The 24,521-nt window shown below is 39.2% G+C and overlaps 1 protein-coding gene across 9 annotated transcripts in view; it reads left to right on the top strand.

The window, feature by feature from the left end:
- The window catches only part of PKHD1 (PKHD1 ciliary IPT domain containing fibrocystin/polyductin), a 489,098-nt gene that overhangs the window by 339,166 nt on the left and 125,411 nt on the right, over positions 1–24,521 (top strand). For 8 of the 9 annotated variants that reach the window (XM_011282361.4, XM_045057643.1, XM_045057638.1 and 5 more), the window contains 5 exons: positions 5,695–5,849; positions 7,228–7,380; positions 11,772–12,650; positions 13,796–13,964; positions 15,776–15,933. In XM_011282361.4, coding sequence (XP_011280663.2) covers positions 5,695–5,849; positions 7,228–7,380; positions 11,772–12,650; positions 13,796–13,964; positions 15,776–15,933 — 1,514 coding nt within the window. The remainder of the gene's footprint in view (positions 1–5,694; positions 5,850–7,227; positions 7,381–11,771; positions 12,651–13,795; positions 13,965–15,775; positions 15,934–24,521) is intronic. The other variant, XM_045057640.1, reaches the window with a different exon arrangement.

Below are 24,521 nucleotides of genomic sequence, written 5' to 3'. Positions count from 1 at the left end.
TCAAGTTCCTATTCTATGATACAAGGAAAAACTGCCTTGCTAATAGAGTAATTATAAGGAATAAGTGAATCGATGAATGTAAAGTGCTTAGCCAGTTTCTGGCTCATAATTTGTCTCGGGGCATGCTAGTTATTGTGCTAATAGTAAAAATAAGTAAAAGTAGCCTTTCTAATCCATTCGGGATATTGTGCCAGGACCTCCCACAACTCTCTAATTTCTCTATTTCAACCTCATTTGCATCTATGGAAGAAAAGGTTTCTACATTCTGTAGGGTACAAGTGAACCCAGACCTGTCAGGCTTTTCCTAGCTTTACCACTAGAGAGAATAAGTTTTTCTCTCCCCTTAGTTTCTGTGCAAAAGTCCAGGCAACTGTAGTTGATAGCACTGTATTGTATAATTGAAGTTTGCTAAGAGAGTAGAACTTAAATATTCTCACATGAAGAAAGGTAAGTATGTGCGGTGTTGGATGTGTTCATTAACTTGATGAGGGTCATCTTTTTGCAGTGTATACATATACCGAATCATCACATTGTGCACTTTAAATATCTTATATTTTGTTGGTCAACTATACCTCAGTAAAGCTGATAAAATGAAGCCCAAGGGATGGACTTTCCCAAACAAAGGCAGGTTAGATCCCTTGCCCGCCTGTCAGCAAAGGGTTTGCGGAATTATAATCAGTAGTGCTCACTAGGACATTTAATTAGGTTGGCGGTTAAGAAGAGCAGATCTCAGAAAAGACGTGGTGGATTTCATCGAATAAAGGAGAAAGGAAGCCAGGTAGACAAATAGTTGCCATTTTTGATAGCTTTTCCTATCATTGTCAATGTCTGCATCGCTACAGAATTCCATTTCTTCAATACCTCACATAGTCTAATGCCAGCTGAGGGTCTGCAGTACATTTCCTGGAACTGAAAAAAATGAAAAAAAAAAAATAAACGGAAGTGTAAAAGCAAGCCTTCAGTGTTAGAAGTCTATCTATGGCTATCCCTGTTCCTGGGAAGAAAACATGTTGGCATCTGGGACATTGAGCCTGTGGTCAGATGCAGCTGTCATCATTAAGACCTCCCTGATGTTTAGTTAACAAATGCATTTAAGTTGTAGGTGTTTATATATGAATGCTTTATGCATGGTTGTAAAAACTTTTTAAATGAAATTTGAAACTATACATTTTTTTCTTTTTTTTGTAATTATGTTCTTTTGGCCAAAAATATGATATTTTCTCAAAACTAGATAAAATGTTAGTGCCTAAATAAAGAAAACTGTGCTGGCATCTTGTTTATAGATTTTTAAAGGTTTTCTTTTGGGAGACTTTTGCAGTGATTATTCATAGTTTCCTGTGTCTTTTCATATGGTTTTCATTTGGGTCCAGTTATGTTGCAAACAGCTCTTTTAATATTTTTGTTTATTTATTGTTTTAGGTGTGTTTTGCTCAGAACAGAAAGGTCTATCTTGTCCCCTGTAGCTATAGGACTCTTATTCGTATTAATCAGATAGCTGGGCTAGTTGAAGGGTAACCAAATAGTAGAAGACCATCAGTGGGAAGTGTGGATGTTGAATTTAAGGAAAACTGATACTCACCCAGACCAACAGAACCATCTAAGTTATTGATAATTGGGACCACCATTTTCTTTGAAGTTACCACTGTGGCTATGTGGATGCAGACCAGAAGGGGCCATACTCCTTTGCCATATATGTATGGTCCTTATGAGATACAGATTCCCAAGGCTTCTGGAGTATAGAGGAGAGATTAATGTTCATGAACTTAAAACGTTTCAGAAGCCTTAATGGAAAAGGTCACCATAAGTTCATTTATATGTGTAATATAAAATTTGGGCTACTAACTTCAATAGGTCTTTTTTTCTTTTTGTTGAGAACATTGCTATGTGATATAGGGTTTATATAACTAGGTAGTCATATTTTCATTAAATATTACCTTACAGTATCAGAGTTGAATAGCCACAGAAGGCAAGAGTATAAAACCAATTGCAAGGAGGCAGTATCCATTGTGTCAAGATTGTGGTGGAACAGAAGCAGGGGTTGGGTGTTCAGTAAAACGACTCCCATGGGAAGATTTCTTGAAGGGAAAGGAACTTCAGTCAATTTTTTTTTTAATTTTTTTTAACGTTTATTTATTTTTGGGACAGAGAGAGACAGAGCATGAACGGGGGAGGGGCAGAGAGAGAGGGAAACACAGAATCGGAAACAGGCTCCAGGCTCCGAGCCATCAGCCCAGAGCCCGACGCGGGGCTCGAACTCACGGACCACGAGATCATGACCTGGCTGAAGTCGGACGCTTAACCGACTGCGCCACCCAGGCGCCCCAACTTCAGTCAATTTTTAAGAATGAGGCTGAAGGGCAGGGTAAGGACAATAGTATTTTAAGTGACAAGTGAGAAGCACATAGCTATTTCCTGAGAGAGTGAGCAAATTCATCTGGCTGGAGCAGAAGCCTTATTTAAGGAAGTTGGGGAATGAGATTTTATTTGTTTTAGTTTACATTAGGGTTTGCTCTTTGAGTTGTACATTCTGTGGGTTTTGGCAAATGTATAAGGACATGTATCCATCCTTACCATATCATACACTGTCTTGATTGTAGTCCCTAAAAGTTACAAGCTGGTAGCTGCATCACTGTTTAAATTGTAGGATAATGCACTGGGATATGGACCCATTGCTTCTAGTCTCTCTCAGCTTCTGAGAGGTTCAGTTTTATATACAATTAAATTCCTGCACGGTGAAGTAAAAGTAGGCATCTCTGTGAGTACACAGTGTAGACACAATGTAGAATAGACAGGGTAGAACATAACTTTTTGGTTTTTATTTCTTTTTCAATCCCTAAATTACTACCTACTTAGAGTTAATATGAAGAACTAGATAATGGTGTAAATAAATGTGAGAATGTTTCATTCACTCTTGTCTTTTGTACATTAAAGAACATGCACTACTTTCTAAACAAAAATAGTCTGAAACAGGCAAGCAGGGTGGGCTCTTTCTCCTACCAACATCGCACACAACTACTCCCAGTATAGAAAGTACCAGAGCTGTAGCAAGGGCTGTCTGGGTGAAAGATGGAGTCTGTCCCAGCAGGAGCTGACTGGCTGGGGGCAGTCATCCACACACATCCTGGCCCAACCAGGTGGGGCTTGCAAGCAGGCATCCTGAGAGAGAGGTGGAGGGACACTTATACCACCCAACTCCAGGGTCAGGGGCTCTCTTTAGGCCTGGGTGGAGCTCTCTGGAAGTCCGTAGGAGTGGTGTGAGCCCTCCTGTTGCCTCATGGGCCTCTGGGAAAAAGATCTCATGTATTGCTGTGCTGTGTCCTGTGGAGAGACCACACTGTGGCTGATGGTCTCGGGGTGAGCTTAGAACTCACAGACCCTGCCCTAAAATTTCCCTGTGTCCACAAGAAATGAGTTTCAATTCTTTTCACAAGAAACTCTTCAGAACGTTAGGGTACCTACTGTCTGAAGAACTTTATTTAGCAGTATAGATAATAATAAAAAAGATTATCCAGCTAATACTGACTATGAAGGAAAGGATCAGTTTCAATTGTGCTGCTCATTGACTTTGGTGTGACTTTATATCCATAGCCTTATTTTCTTTTTAAAAAAGTATTTTTTTCTTACCTGTTAAATTAGAAAATTTAGATTTAAGTGAAAAATCACTACTAAACTCATCATCTATAGGTGGGCTAGCATTTTACAGTGTATCTTTCCTGTCTTGTGTGTGTGTGTGTGTATATGTGTGTGTGTGTCTGTTATTTTTATTTGAAAAACAAAGTGGGCATATTGTTTCATATTTTGATTTTTTTACTCTGTACATCATGAACAAAATGCCTTATAATTCATACTCTGCAACAATGTACCTTTTAAATGACTCCATAGTATTCCATTGTATAAGTCACAGACTTTTCATAATTTCATGGATTATCTTTATATCATTCTGAGATGTGGGGGCATTGCTTTTCATTACCATTTAGCCGGGGAAGGACTACAAGTCAGACAGGTGAGGCAATGTCATTTAGTGGAAAGAACCTGGACTTAATCAGGAGTCTTCCCTTGTCCTAATTCAAACTAGTCTTGAGTTTTGTTATTTAATCTCTCGGACTTAATTTTTTTTTAATAATTAAAAAATATTTTTAATGTTTATTTTTGAGAGAGAGAGACAGAGACAGATAGTGAGTAGGGGAGGGGCAGAGAGAGACACACACACACAGAATCTGAAGCAGGCTCTAGGCTCTTGGCTGTCAGCACAGAGCCTGATGTGGGGCTTGAACTCATGACATCATGAACTGGGCCGAAGTTGGACGCTTACCTGATTGAGCAACCCAGGTGCCTCTTATCTCTTGGACGTTAGTTACTTTGCCTTTAAAAACCAGCAGTTGCTTTAATATTCTGTAACTTAGGTATCACCACAAATCAGGAACAAAGATAAGACTAATTTCTTTCATTAAAACTGCAACAATTGATAGTAATCTTTTTATTTTCCTCTGTGACTCTCTCCCTGACTCTCCATCCTCAGGTGCACAGATGTGAATTCGTTACAATCTTTGGTTCATAGCAGACTCTTACCATTGGCCCACAAATGATCCCCTGTAATTTATTTATTTATTTATTTATTTGGTGTTCATATTATATAGAAATTGTGTACTTTTCTTCCCTTGCAGTAAACTCTTTAAAGATGTCTACTAGTCAAAATCTAATCTATTAAAAAATACAAATGACATGTTTTATTTACCATTTTGCCTCTATCACCTACTGTAGAGTCTGGTGCATACCAATTGTTCAATCAATAGATGTTTCATGGACCCGTTGCCTGGATGAACATTGAAAAGTAGAGGAGAATCTATTGTCAATGCTGGATAAAATGTGGATGCTAACAAAAGAGTCAGGTTACTAAAATAAACTTATGCCATTGAAGATGGCAATGACTGTGAAGCAGACATATTCACTAGGAAAAGCTAGGCGGCAGTGAAAGACCAAACAAAAGTTTTACCTGATGGGAGTTAAAAAACAAACAAACAAAAATGATCAAACTATTACTGTTTATATTGTGGAGACAGCACAGCGCTTAGAACACAGCACACTCAATAAATGTATACCATTAGTCCCTACACTAGCACTGGGATGTCAGAGGGAAGCTTTCAATATTGTCATTTTTCACATGAAGATATGAAACTCAGGAAAGTTATATGACTTCTTAAGGTCATGTAGCTAATATGTGACACCTTTAGGATAGACATTATATCTGTCTGACCATGAAGGTATGAGACTTAATGCATGATAATAAGTTGTCCAAAAATGGCATAATAGTTCTTCAGAAAATTTGAGAAAAGGTTTTTTCAGAAATATCTTTATTATTCAAACTGTTTCCCAATCAGGGAAGAAGATATCCATTCTAAGAAACCATGTGTAGTTGGCGTATATTAAACTGGAACTTTTACTCTTATTCATTTGTCATGTACTTCATGGCTGGAGAATATCTTTGCTATCCTTGTACACATAAGCCAGACCAGTGATTTCATGAGCATTAAATTTTTCACAAAAGCCCTTTTTCTCTGTCTTGGCTTATTATTTCTAACTCAATCTCCTTGGTGGGAATTGGTGGTTGTAGTGGATTTCCTTTTCTCTTTGGAACTAGTAGGTGATCTGTGTTACACTTTCAGTATATTTGATACCATTTTTATGCTATTACAGAATTATAGTTGAGGACACAGTGGATTGGCAACCCCATGACAAAATCATCCTTAGCTCCTCTTCTTATGAGCCTCATGAAGCAGAAGTCCTCACTGTGAAAGAAGTCAAGGCTCACCATATTAGGATCTATGAACGGCTCAAACACCGACACATTGGTAAGGCTTTGGTTTGTTGGTTAAGGAAAGTGGATGGACCAGGAAGAATGTGTACAGCAACCTGACTGGGGATCCTGTGTCCAATGGCCATTCAGAAGGATGGATAATACCTTGCTGCTCCCTAGACCTGTCCTAGAAGGTTTTACCTCTATTCCTTCATTAATTTTATTGCCTAACTTTTAAAGAACACTTAGATGTGAAGGATTTTGTTTTGTTTTGTTTTTTATTTTTAATGGCAAATCTAGAAGTAAGCAGAGAAATTAAGCATCTTGTTCAAGGTCACTGGGTAATTTCATGGCTTAGCCAGAATAAACCTCGTGGGAGCTGAATTTCCAGTTCACTTCTTGGCACACTGACTCACACAACCACTTAGAATACGGTAGTTATTGTAAATAATGACTTCTTTTTTCATGCTCTGGATGTGTCCTTCCAGATACTTTATGTACTGACTACTACTAGTATTAACAAAAAGAAAGATAAACAGCCAAACACTTTTTTTTTCCTCAAAAAAAGTGTGAAGAGTTTTATACACTATGTACAGTTAAAATATTTGCACATAAATGATAAATAGCCATGAGTTTCCTGGTTCAGTCTAATAAATACATTTAATTTAAGAACTCTAATAAATAATGAAACATGGAAACAGAATGGTTAGGGAATATCTCTTTGTCTTTGATATGAGAGAGATAAATACATGCATTCAACAAGATTATGTCTAAATCTATTTCTAAATCATAGTTCTGAAGATGATTTTTTTAAGTGGAAGAGAGGGGAGAAATATTTAGTATTCTTTGCCAGTAGGATGCAAGGTGCCTTATAAATGGAGGGCAGTGGAACAAACCATAAAGGGGCTCCATTCCTGTTCCTGAGGAGGCTCCTTCAGGTAGTGCTGAACTTAAGACCCATCACAAGAGGATGCTGCCCCTGCTCTTTGTCCCTTTACTCCTATATATTGCTGCTTTAGCTCTGTCACTGCCTCAGTCGGTCTGGAATTCTTCACTGTCACGAAAGAGGTCCACAGACAATGTATAACTGCACACTCAAGTCACACGCCTATGAATTTAAGGAAGGAGGTTAGGGACCCCACTAATTGGACAGGTGTGCCCTGACTTCCTTGTCCCAGTACCCACAGTTATTAAGGAGAAATGAATTCTTGCTCTAACACTCTCACTCTGATCCCAAAGAGAGACATGTGAACGAGCTTTTCATTTCTCAGCTGACATTTGTGGAGAATGCCCGAGGAAAAGCATCCTTAATGTTGGTAGGACTTCCGAGGGGAAAGGAGTGTTTTCATTTGTCAGGTTCTCTGGGTCCCCAGCTGGCAATTTCTGAAATAGGTTTTTAAAGTTTTTTTCTTGCCCAATTCCTATTGCCACAGGAAGCGTCCATGTCATGGAGGATGGCCGATACATTCGTTTGGCTGCAGAGGTTGGACTTTTGACCCGAAATATACAAATCCAGCCTGATTCATCATGCAGGGCGAGACTACTCGTGGGGTCCTTTAGAAAGTCCAACAGTGAAGAATTTTCAGGTAAACGGAATTTTAAGTTATTAGGCATTACCGATTAGAGCCTATTCATCTGGGACACTCAGAAATTCCAGCTGTGAGAATTTTCCTTTATAAGACAAAACGTTAAAATTAGATGGCTCCTTTGTGCTCTGAGGAACTATGAATTTTCAGTTCTAATCTGTGCTTAATTATCAGTGTGACGTTAAAATAATATACTAGCGATCAGCACATATGCACATTTTTACCTCAAAGAAAACATCTTCAGCAGATGTGAAATTTCCTCTGCTTTGAAATTATAGATGATTTAATGACCACTTGAATTTTATCTCTTTCCTGAATTTCTATTACTCTTTCCCAGTAGCATGCTGTATCTGATGGCAGGCCTCAGTTCATGCTATAAATTAATAGCGTAAATTTAAATAAAAATGATTTCCATATTCTAGACTGCTTTAAGGATCAGTTCAATCTTTCTCATTTCTTTGCAGCTTGAACTCTATTTGAATGCTGCACAATTATTTCATTAGGACCTTTTTCTTAAACTTGTGTTCCTTAGGTATTATTCCATAATTGTTTCTTGGTCAAATACATTTGGGAAAGGCTGTCACTGTACCTCCATCTTAGAAAGTCACTGAATATGTGAATATAAAAAAAGACTCTGAAAAGGCCTGGAATAAAGGATCTAACTACTTACCAAACATATTGAGTATGAAAGAAACACCATTTTTTGGCACATCTGTTCCTCCAGTAAGGTAAAGGGCAGTGTTTGTACCTTAAATCAAAAGTTCAGGATTCCTGGCCTATGGAACAAACTCTCTCTCCATAGGATCTGTTTCCACGAGTTCTAACAGAAATGACTTCTCTCCTCGCCTCCCCCTCAAAAGACATTTGGCAATATATGGAGACATTTTGCTTGTCACAACTTGGGGGAGTTTCTAGTACCTAGTAGGTAGATGTTAAACATCCCACAATGCATTCTACAATCCGACAAATGCAAGCACAGTCTCCCACCAGAAAGGATTCTCTGGTTCAAAACATCAATAGTGTTGAGATTGAGAAACCATGCTTTAGAAGACTGAAACACAGGCTGAATCCTGGTCTTCTAGAAATGAGACAGGGCCTCCTTTCACTGAAACTGCAGGCCAAGCTGGAACATGGTCACGGGAACAAGTTAGAAGACCAATTCTGACAGTTTAGCACCAAGCCAGTGCTGAATGAGCAGCAAGACTGATGTGGTTCTGAACCTCTGGCATCGCTGATCCAGGGTTTCTTAAATCATCCCCAGGGGAAGAGGTGTTATAGACTGGGATTAATGGTGGTTTCCATGCCTATTTTATCTTATTTAATCTTTACAAAGTTTTTTTAGTGCTTATTTATTTTTGAGAGAGAGAGAGAGTCAGAGAGTGAGCATGGAAGGGGCAGAGGGAGAGGGAGACACAGAATCTGAAGCAGGCTCCAGGCTCTGAGCTGTCAGCACAGAGCCCGATGCAAGGCTCAAACTCAGGAGCTGTGTGATTATGACATGAGCTGAAGTCAGACGCTTAACCAAGTGAGCCACCCAGGTGCCCCTCATCTAATTTTAATATCTTTGTGAGTGAAACATTTTTATAGATGAGGAAACAGAGTCACTGATAAAATTGCCTGCTTATTTGTAAAACTCAGAAGCTTGCAAACAACTTGAGGATAAGGTTGGGTCTTTCATTGCTGCTTCATAAGTATAGTAACTGTTATGTATTAAGTGCTGCATAAATGGGAATGAAGAAAGTGAAGAGTAAAAAAAGTCATCCAGCTAGAAAGTGGCAGAGGTAACATCCAAATTGAAGCCTGAATTTCGAAGCCCTTGTTAAATAAATTTTAATTTTGTAATCATTTTTGATTTATAGAAAAGTTGCATCTGTGGTATCGAGAGTTCCTGGGTTCCTTTTGCACAGTCTCCCCTATTGTTAATATCTGCCATATCTCTGGTACGTTTGTCAAAATCAAAAAGTGAACACTGGTGTGTTACTATCAACCGAATTCAAGACGTTACTCAGATTCCACCAGTTTTTCTACTAATGTCCCTTTTCTGTTCTAGAATACAATCCAGTTTCCCACACTAAATTAAGAAGCCTTGTATTTTTCTTTAATGTAACTCAGGACCTGGATGAGGTGGAATTTGCAGGTTATCGGTCAAGGATGCCAGCTATGGGTATTGAACAATCGTAGGGTAGAAAATGAGGCCAAGAGTTAAATGAGGGAGCTTGAGTCAGAGCTCAAGCAGGGGAGGGGCAGAAACAGAGGAGTCAGGGAGACATAGAATCAGAAGCAGGCTCTGAGCTGTTATCACAGAGCCTGACGCGGGGCTCAAACTCACAAACTCGTGCGAGCATGACCTGAGCCACAGTTGGACACTTAACCAACTGAACCACCTAGGTACCCCATCATTCTTTTTATGACCAATAACATCCAGCAATTTGTACTTAGAATTGTTATTTCCAAAAGGAAATATAGGAAAAAACATTACTGAATTCTCCACTTAAATGCTCAAGACATTTTAAGTATTTACTATTGATTAGCTTTCAGCCATTGGTTAAAATGCATATAAGTAAAAAGATTTTGTGCAATTTAAAACTGTGAATTATAACCATGCAAGTATAAGATGTTAAAAAAACAGTAATTAAAATAATACTGATATATTGCCTTGACTGAAATTCTAGAACCACCTTCCATTCTACAAAATAAGCTATTTATGTGTGGAATCTAGCATTTGGTGTCCTTTGGGCCACAGTCATATGGAGACAGGTTCAACAGCCCTTTCAGCTCTGTGCTACTGGTGAGGGACACTATATAAAAAATGTTACCACCAGACAAGTAGTTTCTGGATGTTTTATCATTCTGTGATAATGTCTATTCCATCCACCAGTGCCTCCTTAATCATTGTCATTTGAGAAATTTAGATATGTTGGAATGCTGGTGTCTGGCTACAAAGAAAGACATACATGGTCTTTCACTTCATCTTTCCTTCAGATGATGGTGTGGTCCTTCAAAGGCAGCCGATTTGCAAGGGTGTTAGTTTCTCCTCTGTGAAAAGGGAGGGTGGAAGGTAGAGGGTTTAGTCTGGACTACCTTTGAGCTTACATATTATTACTAAAACACTATAGTTTTCTCCCTTTTAAATAAAAGAAATAACTTTATAGGTCACCTTTGGCAGTACCTTTAAAAAAAAAAAGAAACCAAGTGACGGATAAAGTTGTGACCTAGGTAGCTAAGGGCACATGACTAATTACTGGCACATTAGCTATAACCCAGTTGTGTAAATCCCATTGAATAGCTATTCCTTTTATTCTACCATGTCTCCCACTTCCCCTAGTGTGCCTGCGTGCTGGTTAATAGTATATCCCCTGAATGCATTTGCCTATGTCCAAGTCTAGCATGTTACTTATTAAACCTTCTCTGCCTCAGTTTCCTTATTTGTGAAATGGGGATAATAATTGCACCTACCTCATAGAATTTGTGAAGGTAAGAGTTTATACACACACACACACACACACACACACACACATACACAGACATGTATGCACACACATATGTACACAAACACACACACAATATTGATAAATGACTTAAAACAGTCCCTGATACCAAAGAGGGCTATATGAGAGTCACCTGTTATAGTTGTTAACTCATCTCATTTTTTTCTATAATCATGTTCTTAATCTATTTTACCAAAAGTATATACATTGACATATAAATGCCCATTATATTTTTAAATCAACCTAGTGGGTGTAGTTCATAATGTGGTTTTATAATATCCACTTAAATTAGTACAAATAAATTTCCCAGTATGACTAAATAATTCACTATCCTCTCCTGACATAAATGATGTAGAGAATCGTATTATTGTCAAAATGAGACAGGGGCTGTTGTGTGGCTAGGATAAAAACAGAAAAGATTTTACAGGGTCTTTAAAATGATTTAAAAGTATTTTTTTAATATAATTGACCATGATATTCCTTCACGCAATATCTTTGTGGGGATGGTGATAGCCTTTTCACACGGTCACCGAGAGGAAACCTGGGATCCACACTCTCTTCATTGTAATTCAGGTCTTTGACCAGCCCTGGAGGCAAATACCCAGAATTGCCTGGCTGGCTGGGTTCATCTCCAAAGCCTCTCTCTCTTCCCTATCTGTCCTTCCTGTTCTTCCATTCTATTGCCACACTCTTCAGATGGCACATAAAACCTTTCATGCATTACTGTGATATTTCTAATGATTCAAATTTTGTTAGTGAGACTCATCATAGGAAATATAGTTCTGGTGTTGAGAACAAACTATTACATTAACAAATTTGCATCTCCTGATGCCCATAAATGGGCCAATCTTTTGCCTTCTGTAGGAAGGAGAAAGTACCTGATAATATTCATTTTGTTTTCAGGTGTTCTTCAACTTTCAAATGTGGAAATTCAGAACTTTGGGTCGTCATTGTATTCATCCATTGAACTTACTAATGCATCAGAAGGATCCTGGATAATTTCTTCTACTCTGCACCAAAGCTGTGGTGGGGGCATTCGTGCTGCAGCCAGCCATGGGATCGTTCTAAATGACAATGTAGTGTTTGGCACAGTTGGCCATGGCATAGATTTGGAGGGTCAGAACTTCTCTCTCTCTAATAACCTATTGGTTCTGATGACACAGTCATCATGGTCCACTGTTTGGGTGGCAGGAATCAAAGTGAACCAGGCAAAGAACATCAACCTCTTTGGCAATGTCGTGGCAGGATCAGAAAGACTGGGCTTTCATATCCGAGGGTACAGGTGTTCCTCTCCTGAAGCTCGTTGGTCTGACAACGTGGCCCACTCAAGCCTCCATGGCCTTCATCTCTATAAGGAAAATGGACTAGACAACTGTACCTGTATTTCTGGCTTCTTAGCTTTTAAGAACTTTGACTACGGTGCCATGCTACATGTGGAAAACAGTGTGGAGATAGAGAACATCACTCTGGTAGATAATGCTATTGGTCTTTTGGCAACAGTATACATGTCTTATGCTCCTCAGAGGCACATTGAAAATTTACAGATTGTACTTAGGAATTCAGTCATTGTGGCCACTAGCTCTTCTTTTGATTGCATTCAGGACAGAGTCAAACCTCGCGCTGCCAATGTGACTTCAACAGATCGAGCTCCTTCCAATCCAAGAGGAGGTCGAGTTGGGATTTTATGGCCTGTATTCACCTCAGAACCAAATCAGTGGCCTCAGGAGCCCTGGCACAGAGTCAGGAATGACCATTCAATTTCAGGAATTATGAAAATTCAAGGTATGATGGCTGGTTTACAAGCAATGTAGTTTCATATATCTGTGCATAGACTCTTTGATAGCATTCTGAAATTATATCAACAAGAGGGTAAAATGTAGCCTAGGGCTTCTTGTCCAATTGATAATCTGCTTGCTATTGATAACCACAGTGGTGATAATGACAGTGAGTGGCTCCTTAAATCATCTCTGCTTGGGGCGCCTGGGTGGCTCAGTCTCTTAAGCGCCCAACCCTTGATTTTAGTTCACGTCATGATCTCATGGCCCCGAGTCAAGCTCTTCACTGACAACACAGAGCCTGCTTGGGATTCTCTCTCCTCCTCTCTCTGCCCCTCCCCCTTTTTCTTTCTCTCAAATAAAAAAATTAAAAAGTCACTGCTTTATTCATGTTGAAGAACTTTATTTAATTTGATTATTTAATTTGATTATATGACAATTCTCTTAGGTAGGTATTGCTTTTTCTATTATACAAAGGATGAAACAGATGCAGAAATTGTGCCTCACTGAGGTTTAGTAAAGTTGGTAGGCAGCCTGGATTAGAATCAGGTCACAACCCATGATGTTACTCTTCCATCAGGTCTCTTTTGTACTCATTCCTCATTGGATATTGATCAAAAGTTTGATGAAAAGTATTGCTCTTGAGACTTTAATGTGTTGGAATATACTCTTATCTTTTGCATACAGTGTCTACATCTTGAAGGACTACAGATATTTTATATTATTTTATGTATTTATTTTAATGTTTATTTATATCAGAGAGAGAGAGAGAGAGAGAGAGAGAGAGAGAGAGAGAGAGAGAGAGAGAGAGAGAGAAGCATAGGGGACTGGAGAGAGGGAGACACAGAACCTGAAGCAGTCTCCAGGCTCTGAGCTGTCAGCACAGAGCCCAACACCAGGCTTGAACTCAATTCACAAACCATGAGATCATGACCTGAGCCAAAATCAGACACTTAACCAACTGAGCCACCCAGGTGCCCCAGAACTACAGATATTTTATGTCAGGATTTATGTTAACTCCTGGAACTACCCTGGATAGCTTAAACTTACTCCTAGATCTGCGTTGGTATAAGAATATTTAGTTGTATAGTCCATATTGTGTTAGATAGTTTATATGATCCAATATTATGATACCTTAAAATTTTTTTTCAGATGTCACCTTTTCTAGTTTTGTGAAGAGTTGCTATAATGATGACCTAGATGTCTGCATCCTGCCCAATGTAGAGAACACTGGAATCGTGCATCCTATTACAGCAGAGAGGACCAGGATGTTAAATATCAAAGATAATAACAAGTTCTACTTTCCTCCTTTGCAGACCAGGTACCAGTTTTAGTATTTCCAATAAGCCATGTTTGTGAAATATTTGTCAATTCCTCAAATCCTTAACCATATTTATAAAAAGAGAATAAAATCATCAATGTGAATAGAAATATGTTCTTCTGGAAAGATAAGGTGGATTGATTGAATGGCCCCAATTCTTTACCCCACCTACAGTCATGCCTTTTGTTAGATTTTTCAGTCTCTCTCACAACGGAGATAGAGGCTATTTCTCTCTTCAATTTGGGTTGAGCCTTGTGACAGTTTTTAGCTAAAAGAGGGAACAAAAGTGATAGAATGAAAAGTTTTACTGATATTGTTTCATTGTTTATCCTTATTAGAGATACGTCTTTGGGATGTTTTCAAAATCACTGGAAAAAAATTTACCCCAATTCTTGACTCTTCCATGGAGTTTGGTGTCACTAGTTTTCTGAAGGAGGCTTGGAAACCCTTGAGCAGGGACTAGGAGGTAGAAGGAGACTGTGTCTGTTGCCAGGAATCCCTGAACTGTACGAAGTGGCTTAGATTTTGGCATGTAGACCTTCTGTAACTACTGTTCTTGAACATATGTTCTCTGAAAACTACATGAGGAATTCTTTTTCTCATAAAAGAGAGTGGGAAAGTTAGGAGCAGGGAGAATGCGTTACTTTCTTTCCTCCACAATATTGGGCAAACTCCTTTAGCTGGAAGAAAAGAATCAAGAAAAATTGTCCTGATTAGAAAGTTAATGTGTTTGGCCCAATAGTAATCTCATTTTAATGCCCATCCCTGACCCATTTTTATGGTACCAAAAGATTATGAGATTTTCAATTTGTGTTATTCTATCATTTTTTCTTTGCCCAATTTTCTTTATGTTCATTCATGCCTTACTTATGGGATGAAATAGTTATAAAGCTAAATGATATTAGCATCTGATTCTTTATATTATTAATACCTGACACATGGTTGGCATACAATAAATATTTAATGTTATTACCAATGGTACCTAAAATTATTAGACCAGGGGGAATCAAATAAATTCTCTATAATTCAATGCTATAATTGCCTATAACTTGTTTATATACCCTGCCTGACTCTAAATTCTGAAAGTATAGGAATATGTCTATCTTTATCACCACTGTATTCTCCAACATGTAAGTAGTAGGTATTCAATAGATATATGTTGAATGAGAATATCTATTTTTACCTTGTTTGTATATAGCACAAATAGAATTGAAATTTATAGTAATAATCTTAAAATACTGCAAGTCCCCAAAGTTTCATAAAGAAATTATTATTTTATATTTAGTAGATATTAGAATTAAGAATACTTCATTGTATCTTGCTTCTTACAAAATTAGCAACTGAAGCAAAATTATATATTCAGATATGTGGAATATTTGGTTACAAGAATGTCTTTCTTTCTTTTTTTTTTAATTTTTTTTCAACGTTTATTTATTTTTTTGGGACAGAGAGAGACAGAGCATGAACGGGCGAGGGGCAGAGAGAGAGGGAGACACAGAATAGGAAACAGGCTCCAGGCTCTGAGCCATCAGCCCAGAGCCCGACGCGGGGCTCGAACTCACAGACCGCGAGATCGTGACCTGGCTGAAGTCGGACGCTTAACCGACTGCGCCACCCAGGCGCCCCAAGAATGTCTTTCTTTTTGCCCATATAACGGGGAAATAAAATTCTCTATAAAGCTTTACTTTTTATCTATGTATAACACATTATTAATAATAAAATCCTCATTTATTTTTCATGGCGGCACTACAAATATGTTTTCTTTGTGTTGCTTACGGAATGAGAGAGTTGTTTTCTGTCTATCTTCACAGGAAAAGTTTAGGAATGCTGGTCTGCCCTGAATCAGATTGTGAAGATCCAAGAAAATATCTCTTTAAGGATCTGGATGGGAGAGCCCTAGGTCTGCCACCACCAGTTTCTGTATTCCCTAAAACAGAGGCAGAATGGACTGGATCCTTCTTCAACACAGGTTGGTTATATCTGAACTTATGCCTCCAGTACAGGGAGCATGCGTGTGGTTTGGCTGGCTTGTCTATCAGGAACAAAATATCCAGGAGAGGAACTGATTTTGAGTTGGAGTCTGCTATCACAAGAATGTTGAGTGGTTAAGCAATGTCATTACAGCATTGTTATTCCCTCCATGAGATCGCTTGTGTCTTTGTGTAAGGTACAGATTTCTAACATGCAGCTCTGTGCACAAGTGAGAACATCTCAGTAGTGAGCTCACCGGGACCTGAAGCAGCACTCTTGCTGCTCAGTGTTTCTCAGTTTGCCAGGGAACCAGCCCCTCTGCCATCTGAGTCAATAATTCTCTTCCATCCAGACTTGAAGGCGCTCATTCAGGGTGGTGGCGTAGATGGTGTGCAGTTGTCCTTCCTTTTTTCCGTCTGTTGGTTGTCCCCGGGGGGCCTGTAATCAAAATTCCTTCTGCTCTTATACAACCAGAGCCCATTTAGTGATCAGTTTTAATAGCTGGACCCCCTGGAGAGATCATTGTCCTACTTCCACAAACAATTGGACTCTGAGTTTCCATTTGAGTTCAGGTGGAATCTGTTGCACATAAATCGAAAGAATTATCCTGGCTTTCTTTCTGTTTCAGTGGTTGATTCTTTCCATACTTCTCCTCTAGTCTCCTTTCCCCTTTTTAAGTTCTAAATGAAGGAATGTTCCAGGATTATGTTCTCAGATCTGTTTTATTCTCTCCCTAATCTTGCTAAATCCAAGGTTGACATGCCATTCACTGCTGATGACTTCCAATTTATATCTCCAGCCCTGAACTTTGGTCTGGTATATCCAACTGACTCCATTGGGATGTACAATCAGCATTTCAGACTCAACATGCCCCAAGTGGGTTCTTGATTTCTGTCCGCATCCATAATCTGCTCCTTCCCTAGATGACCCTACCTTAGTGCTCAGTACCATCATTCATGAGATTATTTAAGTAAAAAATCTAGGAGCATTTATTCTTTTTTTTTTTTTTTTTTGATATAAACCCTCTCACTTCTTTTTAAAAAAAATTTTTTTTCAACGTTTATTTATTTTTGGGACAGAGAGAGACAGAGCATGAACGGGGGAGGGGCAGAGAGAGAGGGAGACACAGAAACGGAAACAGGCTCCAGGCTCTGAGCCATCAGCCCAGAGCCCGACGCGGGGCTCGAACTCATGGACCGCGAGATCGTGACCTGGCTGTAGTCGGACGCTTAACCGACTACGCCACCCAGGCGCCCCTAAACCCTCTCACTTCTAAACCATTATCCAACAAGGGAATAGAATAGCTTCCTGACAGTCTTTTTTCTTCTCTTCTTTTAGCCCATAAACTATTTTTCACAAGGTAGCAAGAGTGATATTTTCAACTTTCCAATTGCTTTCCATTCCCCTAAAATAAAATGCAAACTTCAAGCCTATAAGTCTTGTAGTATCTGGTCCCTGTGACACTGTTCTTTATTTATCATGGTCTTATGCTTTCTTTACCATGCTAAGCTTATTCTTACCCCGGGGGTTGCCTTTGCATTGGCTGTTTCCTCTGCCTGAAATATCCTGTTCTCATTTCTTTGCAGAGCTGGCTCCTTTTGTTCAAATGATAGCTCCTCAGAGAAGCCACCCCTGACCACCCTAAAATAATTATTCTTCCATTACTCTAGCCCTACTGTGCCTGCTTCATTTTTTTTGTGAGAGTTACATTAGTTGAAATAATATTTTTTTATGTAAGTATGTATGTATTTATTTATTTATCTATCTAGAGACATAGACAGCATGAATGGGGGAGGGGGAGAGAGAAAATCCCAAGCAGGCTCCACACTGTTATTATGGAAACCGATGTGGGGCTTGAACCCACCAAACTGTGATATCATGACCTGAGCTGAAACCAAGAGTTAGATGACTGAGTCACTCAGGCACCCCTACTTGAAATTATAAGTACACTTATTTACTGGCTGATTTACTGCTTGTCTTTTATTTTTATTTTATTTTATTTTTTAAAACTGCAGTTTTTTTTTACATTTATTTTTGAGAGAGAGAGTAAGTGCAAGAGGGTGCACAAGTGAGGGAGGGGCAGAGAGAGGGGGAGACACAGAATCTGAAGCAGGCTCTGAGCTGTCATCCCAGAGCCCAACACAGGGCTTGAACTCATGAACCATGAGATCATGACCTAAGCTGAAGTTGACACTTAACCAACTGAGCCACCCAGGTGCCCCTGTTTGCCTGTTGAAATGCAATCTTAATGATGGCAAGAAGTTTGTCCTGTTTGTTGTATATTTGGGGAATGCTCAACAAATATTAATTGATGGGTTGATCAATTGAATTAATTATTGATAACCAAGGAGAATATTAATGCTGTTTGTCCCAAACCATTCAAGAGCAGACAGAAGAAACTGAGGCTTAAATGTAGGTCAGTGTCTTAAGGATTTGTACATAACATGAAATCTGGAACCAAGACTTTCTTAGACCTCTTTTTTACCTGTTTCCTCCTTTCTTCTTTGAACTCCTGCTACTTTTAGCATTTGACATTTAGAGAAGTTTCTACATAAGTCTTTTAATTACCATACTATTTCATGCTTCAACACTTTTTCTAATTTCTCTTAAATATTTTCATAGGTTGAAGGCTTATCTTGCACAGAATGACAAACTGTGGGGACTACAGTATAGGTTTTTAAAAAGTCAGTGCTGGGGCGCCTGGGTGGCGCAGTCGGTTAAGCGTCCGAATTCAGCCAGGTCACGATCTCGCGGTCTGTGAGTTCGAGCCCCGCGTCGGGCTCTGGGCTGATGGCTCAGAGCCTGGAGCCTGTTTCTGATTCTGTGTCTCCCTCTCTCTCTGCCCCTCCCCCGTTCATGCTCTGTCTCTCTCTGTCCCATAAATAAATGTTGAAAAAATAAATAAATAAATAAAAAATAAAAAGTCAGTGCTGAGTGCATGGAACACACTAAGTAAATATTCATTTCAATATGTTAGTTATACCTGTTGGATATAACCAGCAAGCACATTTTTTCACAGAAGAATAAAATTCAGGGAAAGTATATATTGAGAAAATATGTGCAGAGTAGGAAAAGAAAAAAAAAAGATAGGCAGTTACTGTCCCATTTACTGCTATAACTATTCAAATAGCTTTTCATAAAAGTTATTCTATTGGTTTTAAGAATCATCCCTCTGGGGGCGCCTGGGTGGCTCAGTCTGTTAGGCTTCCGACTTTGGCTCAGGTCATGATCTCGCGGTCTGTGAGTTCGAGCCCCGCATCAGGCTCTGGGCTGACAGCTCAGAGCCTGGAGCCTGTTTCGGATTCTGTGTGTCTCTCTCTCTCTCTGACCCTCCCCTGCTCATGCTCTGTCTCTCTCTGTCTCAAAAATAAATAAATGTTAAAAAAAAAAAAATCATCCCTCTGTTATAGGTGTTTATACCATTGAGAAAACATCTTTATGCTTTAAAAAGAAATACAGATATAATTGTGAGGTTTTTCTATGCTTGTGGTTTTTGGTGAGGATCACATTTCTGTGGAATCCGTAACAAGGGACAGGTGTCCCAGAGTATTTAATGAAAATTACATTTCAGAAATGAATGAGGACTGTAGAGTGTCTTAGGTTGTGCTTCTCCAAAGGCAGGCCTTGATACAAGGCTCAGAATCTAGTAGTTTATGTGGGGGGTGAGGTCAGGAAAGCAGAGAAGTGGGAAAGTAAGACAGGGAAAAAGGTGAAGCCAGGAAGGGTATAATCAAACTAGTGACCACTGTGGATAGCTGGAGCTCGTCTGGGCGGGGGAGAACTCCTGCAGACTCTGGGCACATGATTGAAACGTATCCCTGCTAAGCTATGAAGAAGCTAAGGTATTTATAATTCAAATCCCTGCTTGTCACTGGCTAAAGGATGCTTCCTGGACATCAACTCACCAGCCTCTTGGCTTTCTCCGAACACAGGCTAGTTGTGCTCTTTCCTGTGGCTAGGAAAAAACCTTTCTCAGCATGAAGTGGTAGGTTTTTGCACTAACAGTCTTTGGTGTGTGAAGCTGAGTGCTAAAAACATGGGGGTTGGCTTTGGAAATGTCTGGTGCAAACAGGATCTCTAAAGTGTTGATCAAATACTCCATGTGGAAGTAATATGGTGGTTTGATGAACTCAGATGGTTGCTTACCATGTGGTATACATGTACTTTTTAGGCAACAAACATGCTCTTGTGGCTGATTGTATATTTCATTTTTCTTCACTCTCTGACCTGGTTGTGAAATATGATTCAATGGTAAAACTCCAGAAGGTATCACAGTATAACGTATTAGTTACTATTAGCATGTGGACAAGCATGAGTGTGTGTGTGTGTGTGTGTGTGTGTGTGTGGTTGAATTTATATAGAAAGGTACATATGACTGACTTGCTTTAAACTCCTGATGTTTTAAAACTTTATAACATTTTAAATGAGGTTGCTGTAGGTACCAACCTCAAGGATTCCTGCAGTAGAACCTGCTGTTTACTGCTCTAGAAATACAAAGTGTGTCTTTTTGCAATGAAGGAGATAGTGCATTGTAAATGGTGCCTTCTGGGTGCTAACAGGATTGTAGTGTTTTCCTTTGGCTTCCAAAATATGAATATATCCTCCTTCCCTAATCCAAGTCCCTTTTTATTTTTTGAACCATTCCCTTCTGTGCTGCTTTCCAATTCCTGTACACAATCTGATAGATGAGAAAGGCACAAATTCAATCTTAAAAGAAGGAATGTCTATTTTGTATTTTTCCTCTCCAAGACAAGAATCTATAATCTTCTGTAGAACAGGGAGAGGCGTGCAGCAGAGACGAAAATGGAGGCCACTACAAACCAAGTCTCATATTTATTCCAAATGGTATTGAGTGTGATGCACCCTTATGTTCTTTCTCAACTTTATTAATAAATAATTTGGAGTCCATTGCCTTAGAGGTTTATTTTTAATTTGAAAAATACAGATTTTATTTGCCCATATAAGTTCACAGCAAAACTACCAAGCCAGACAGATATCCACAGGTCCCAGAATATTGTCATATAGTCTGGCATTAGAAGCAAAAATTATCCATGTGGATCAGCTATAAGGAATACTGTGCCAGTGGGTTTTGCTATCTGTGTAATGCAGGGTGTGTAGCCAGGGGAAAAGTGAGCTGTTAATTTTGATTTGTACTTATCTGTAAGTTTGCATTTGCAGCCAACTTTGAAGCATGCATGGCAATAGAGTGCAAGGCAGCTAATCCCAAGCACGAGATCCTCTGAGAACCATTTGCATTTTATTGTGGAAAGGATTACTTTTGGTTATGGAGGCAGCTGATGATCTGACAATTCAGAATCACTGACAAAAACAAAGTCTTGAAATTGATATCCCATTTAGGTGGGACTAGACAGGTGCCAGAGCTTTCCACTCTGCCTTCTTAGTCATTTCCAGTATGTCCCAGACTCCAAATGGATGGCTTTACCTCCCAGGCTAGTTTGTACGTGTGGAGTACCTGTGTGGTTGAAAGAAGAGTGGAAGAAATTAGAGCTTTACTCTCCATGGCATTTTACAATTTCTGGGCCTTGATTTGAAAGTAGAAGGGAGGTAAAATGGAAGGTAGCATTCCTTGAATAGCTTTTGCGTGCTTGCTGGGTGCTGAAGTTGGCATTTTTATTCATTGTGCAAATGCATTGTGGCCACCCACAGTCTACCAAAGCTCTAAGGATGGGAGCTCTATTTGTGAACAATGTTCCTACTTTCGTCAAGCTTATGTTTTGGTTTGGTTGAGAGATATATATAAACAAGTAAGTGAAAACATTCCAATAGTGATGGGAGGTAGGAAGAAAACAGTATAGAGTTTTGGGTTAGAGAGGTAGATTGAGAGGTGTGTGTGTGTGTGTGTGTGTGTGTGTGTGTGTGTGCGCACGCATGTGTATAAGGGAGTTGCTATTTGAAACAGAGTTACATTTCTAGTGAGACCTGAGTGAAAAGCAAAGAGTCACTGCTCTGAGCAGAGGTAGGAGCCTCCTGGGGACAGAGACCAGCCACAACAGAGACTCTGAGACAAAATGGCCTCAAAGTGTCTGAGAGGTGGTGGAAAAGGAAATCAGTGGTACTGGTGTGTAATTAATTGGAGAGGGAGGAGTTGGAGGTCGCCAGGAATCAGCTCCTTCATAGGCCAGGGTAATTTGATAAGATGGTGTTTGTTGGAGGGTTTTAAGAAAGGCGGTGACAAGATTTTATTCACTCTCTGATAAGATCATGCAGCCATGGAACAAATGGAAAAGGGTGGGAGTCAAACTGGAAACAGGCAGTGTAGTTAGGAAGCTGAAGCTAGTGGGGGCTTAGGGATGCATTACCCCACAAGTGGTCTTCCGACCTGTGCTGGCCCACAGTCTTGTACCAGTCTGCAGTGAGATAATTTCATACATGTATCACTTAGAAACACAGCAACTGGCAGAGTAGTTTTATATCTACTGACTCTAATAAATAAGGCATGGGGCTTTTGTATTGTATGTCTAATTTGTCAGATAATTTATGTTATATTTTTTAAAGTATTGCCTTTAATAGACTGGAAATTTTAAAACAAACAAAACAAAAATCCTGTTCTCCTGCCAATTTTTTTTTCAGATGAGGTAAATTTGATGTGTTTAGGATAGTGGCTGCTGTAACTGACTTATCGGAATTATCTAGTACATTAGACATTCATTTGCATGTTGGGAGGACTTTGAGTCAACAGATATGTGTGAGTCCCAGACCTTTGTGTTTAAACACACACACATACACACACACTCACATACTTTCTCTCACTTACACATGCACACACACACACACACACACACACACACTCCTCCCCAAGTGATTGTGCTGTGCTAAGGTTTGGGAATCACTACCTCTAGAGTAATATGCTTCCTTTGAAGTAAATAGACAAGATGTTAAGAAGACAACATTTTTAACTTAAAAAAAGTGAACAGTTTCAATTTCTCACAGAAAATCAAGAATTTGCTCTCTGTGCCAAATACCAAAGGCACAAATATTCTTGCTTACATACACACTGGCTGTATTTCTGAAGGGGAAAAGAATATGAACTACAAAGCTATAGGAGTATTTACAATCTAAATTAAGTCTTTGAATAATAAGAACATATTAAACTTATTTCATTGAAGATTATTTTTCCTAGTATTGAAGTGAGTAGAATGACCTCAAAATGTCACTTTAATAACACAACACTGGATAAAAATGAGTTCAATGCTAAGTTTATTTTTTAAATTCTACATTGAATCATTATATTAAAAACCTAAACTCAAGATAAGCTTTTCCCACACTTTCCTTGACATCATTCCCAGCAAAGTACTGTGATCTGGCCAGGACTTCTGGTCAAATCCACCTCCAGGGCAGGTGAGAGTTTCCCATTCTGTGCCATGTGAGGGTAAGAAACATTTTTCAAATGGTGTTACTTCTTGGTCGCTTCTTGAGAAAGAAAGTTATAAACCATTATGGAGACCTTAAAAGTGACTGGCCCCAAATCAAAAATAAAAGATGAGGTTGATAAAAAAGAAAATAAAGCTGGCATTTGACTGTCAGCCCATGGAGTGATGAAGTGGTTTCCAACTGAATAATGGGAAAGCTCCAGCAATGGGGACACATACGCTTAGCGGCTCACAGACTGAGTGGCCAGCGTGTTCTCAACTCTTTGTTGCTAGATCTTGAAATGTGTCCTTTTTTAAAGCTTTCTAGGCTTCTCTTTCTTCCCATTTGTCCTGGGAATGACAGCAAGATGGTATTATAAAATGGGAGAAGGGAGAGGGAGGGAGGGAGTGAGGGAACAGAATGGAGAGAATAAACGGTTTGTCTGCCAATATCTGTGCTTGCGGAGGCCTTTTTCTTCTAGCTAGAGGGGGAAATACCATTCTCTTTTCCCAAGCAATTATAGGCCCCAAAGATTGAAACTTGGTAGATAGCTCTTTAATCTCAGCCGATATTTATGGTTAAACATTAGACTTTTAGGATTCCAGATGTCAGGGTATTAAAATATAAAGGCACAGTGGAGTCTCAGAAAATATTAGAATCTTTGGGATACGTGGCTGCAGGGAGTTTTATCCCAAGCAGAAGAGGATAAAGCTTTCAGTGATCCTTTGTGAGACCCAAAGAGTACCTTTCCTTCACCTGATTCCCTCACTCCTGCTTGGCTTGCCCAGTCTCCAGGCCATGAGTGGCATAATAGTGTTTGATTGCATTTTGAAATCATCCATACTCTGAGTTGGAATGTTTTTCATGTGTGATTTGTAAAGGATGATGTGGAAAGGCATATGGGCCATGGCAATAATTTCCTTTGCCTCTCCTCAATCTGGACACTTTATTCCTGAGATTGTCTTGATCCTCAAATCTTCCATGAGCAGCTAATACTTGTGAAGTATCCACCATGTTTCTGACTCTGTACTAAGACCTGCAGATGAATTATCTCATGTAATGCCATCAACAGAATATAGCCTATGAAATAGGCATTCTTATTCCCTACCTGTTATAGATATGGAAACTAATGTAGAGATATTCGGTAACGTACCTAAGCCATAAACTAATTAATAGAAGTTTCAGGACTGAACCTGTGTTTTTACCACTCTGCAA

Source organism: Felis catus, chromosome B2 (assembly GCF_018350175.1).
Source record: "Felis catus isolate Fca126 chromosome B2, F.catus_Fca126_mat1.0, whole genome shotgun sequence".
NCBI lineage: Eukaryota > Metazoa > Chordata > Mammalia > Carnivora > Felidae > Felis > Felis catus.
This window is presented reverse-complemented; position numbering and strand designations above follow the sequence as displayed.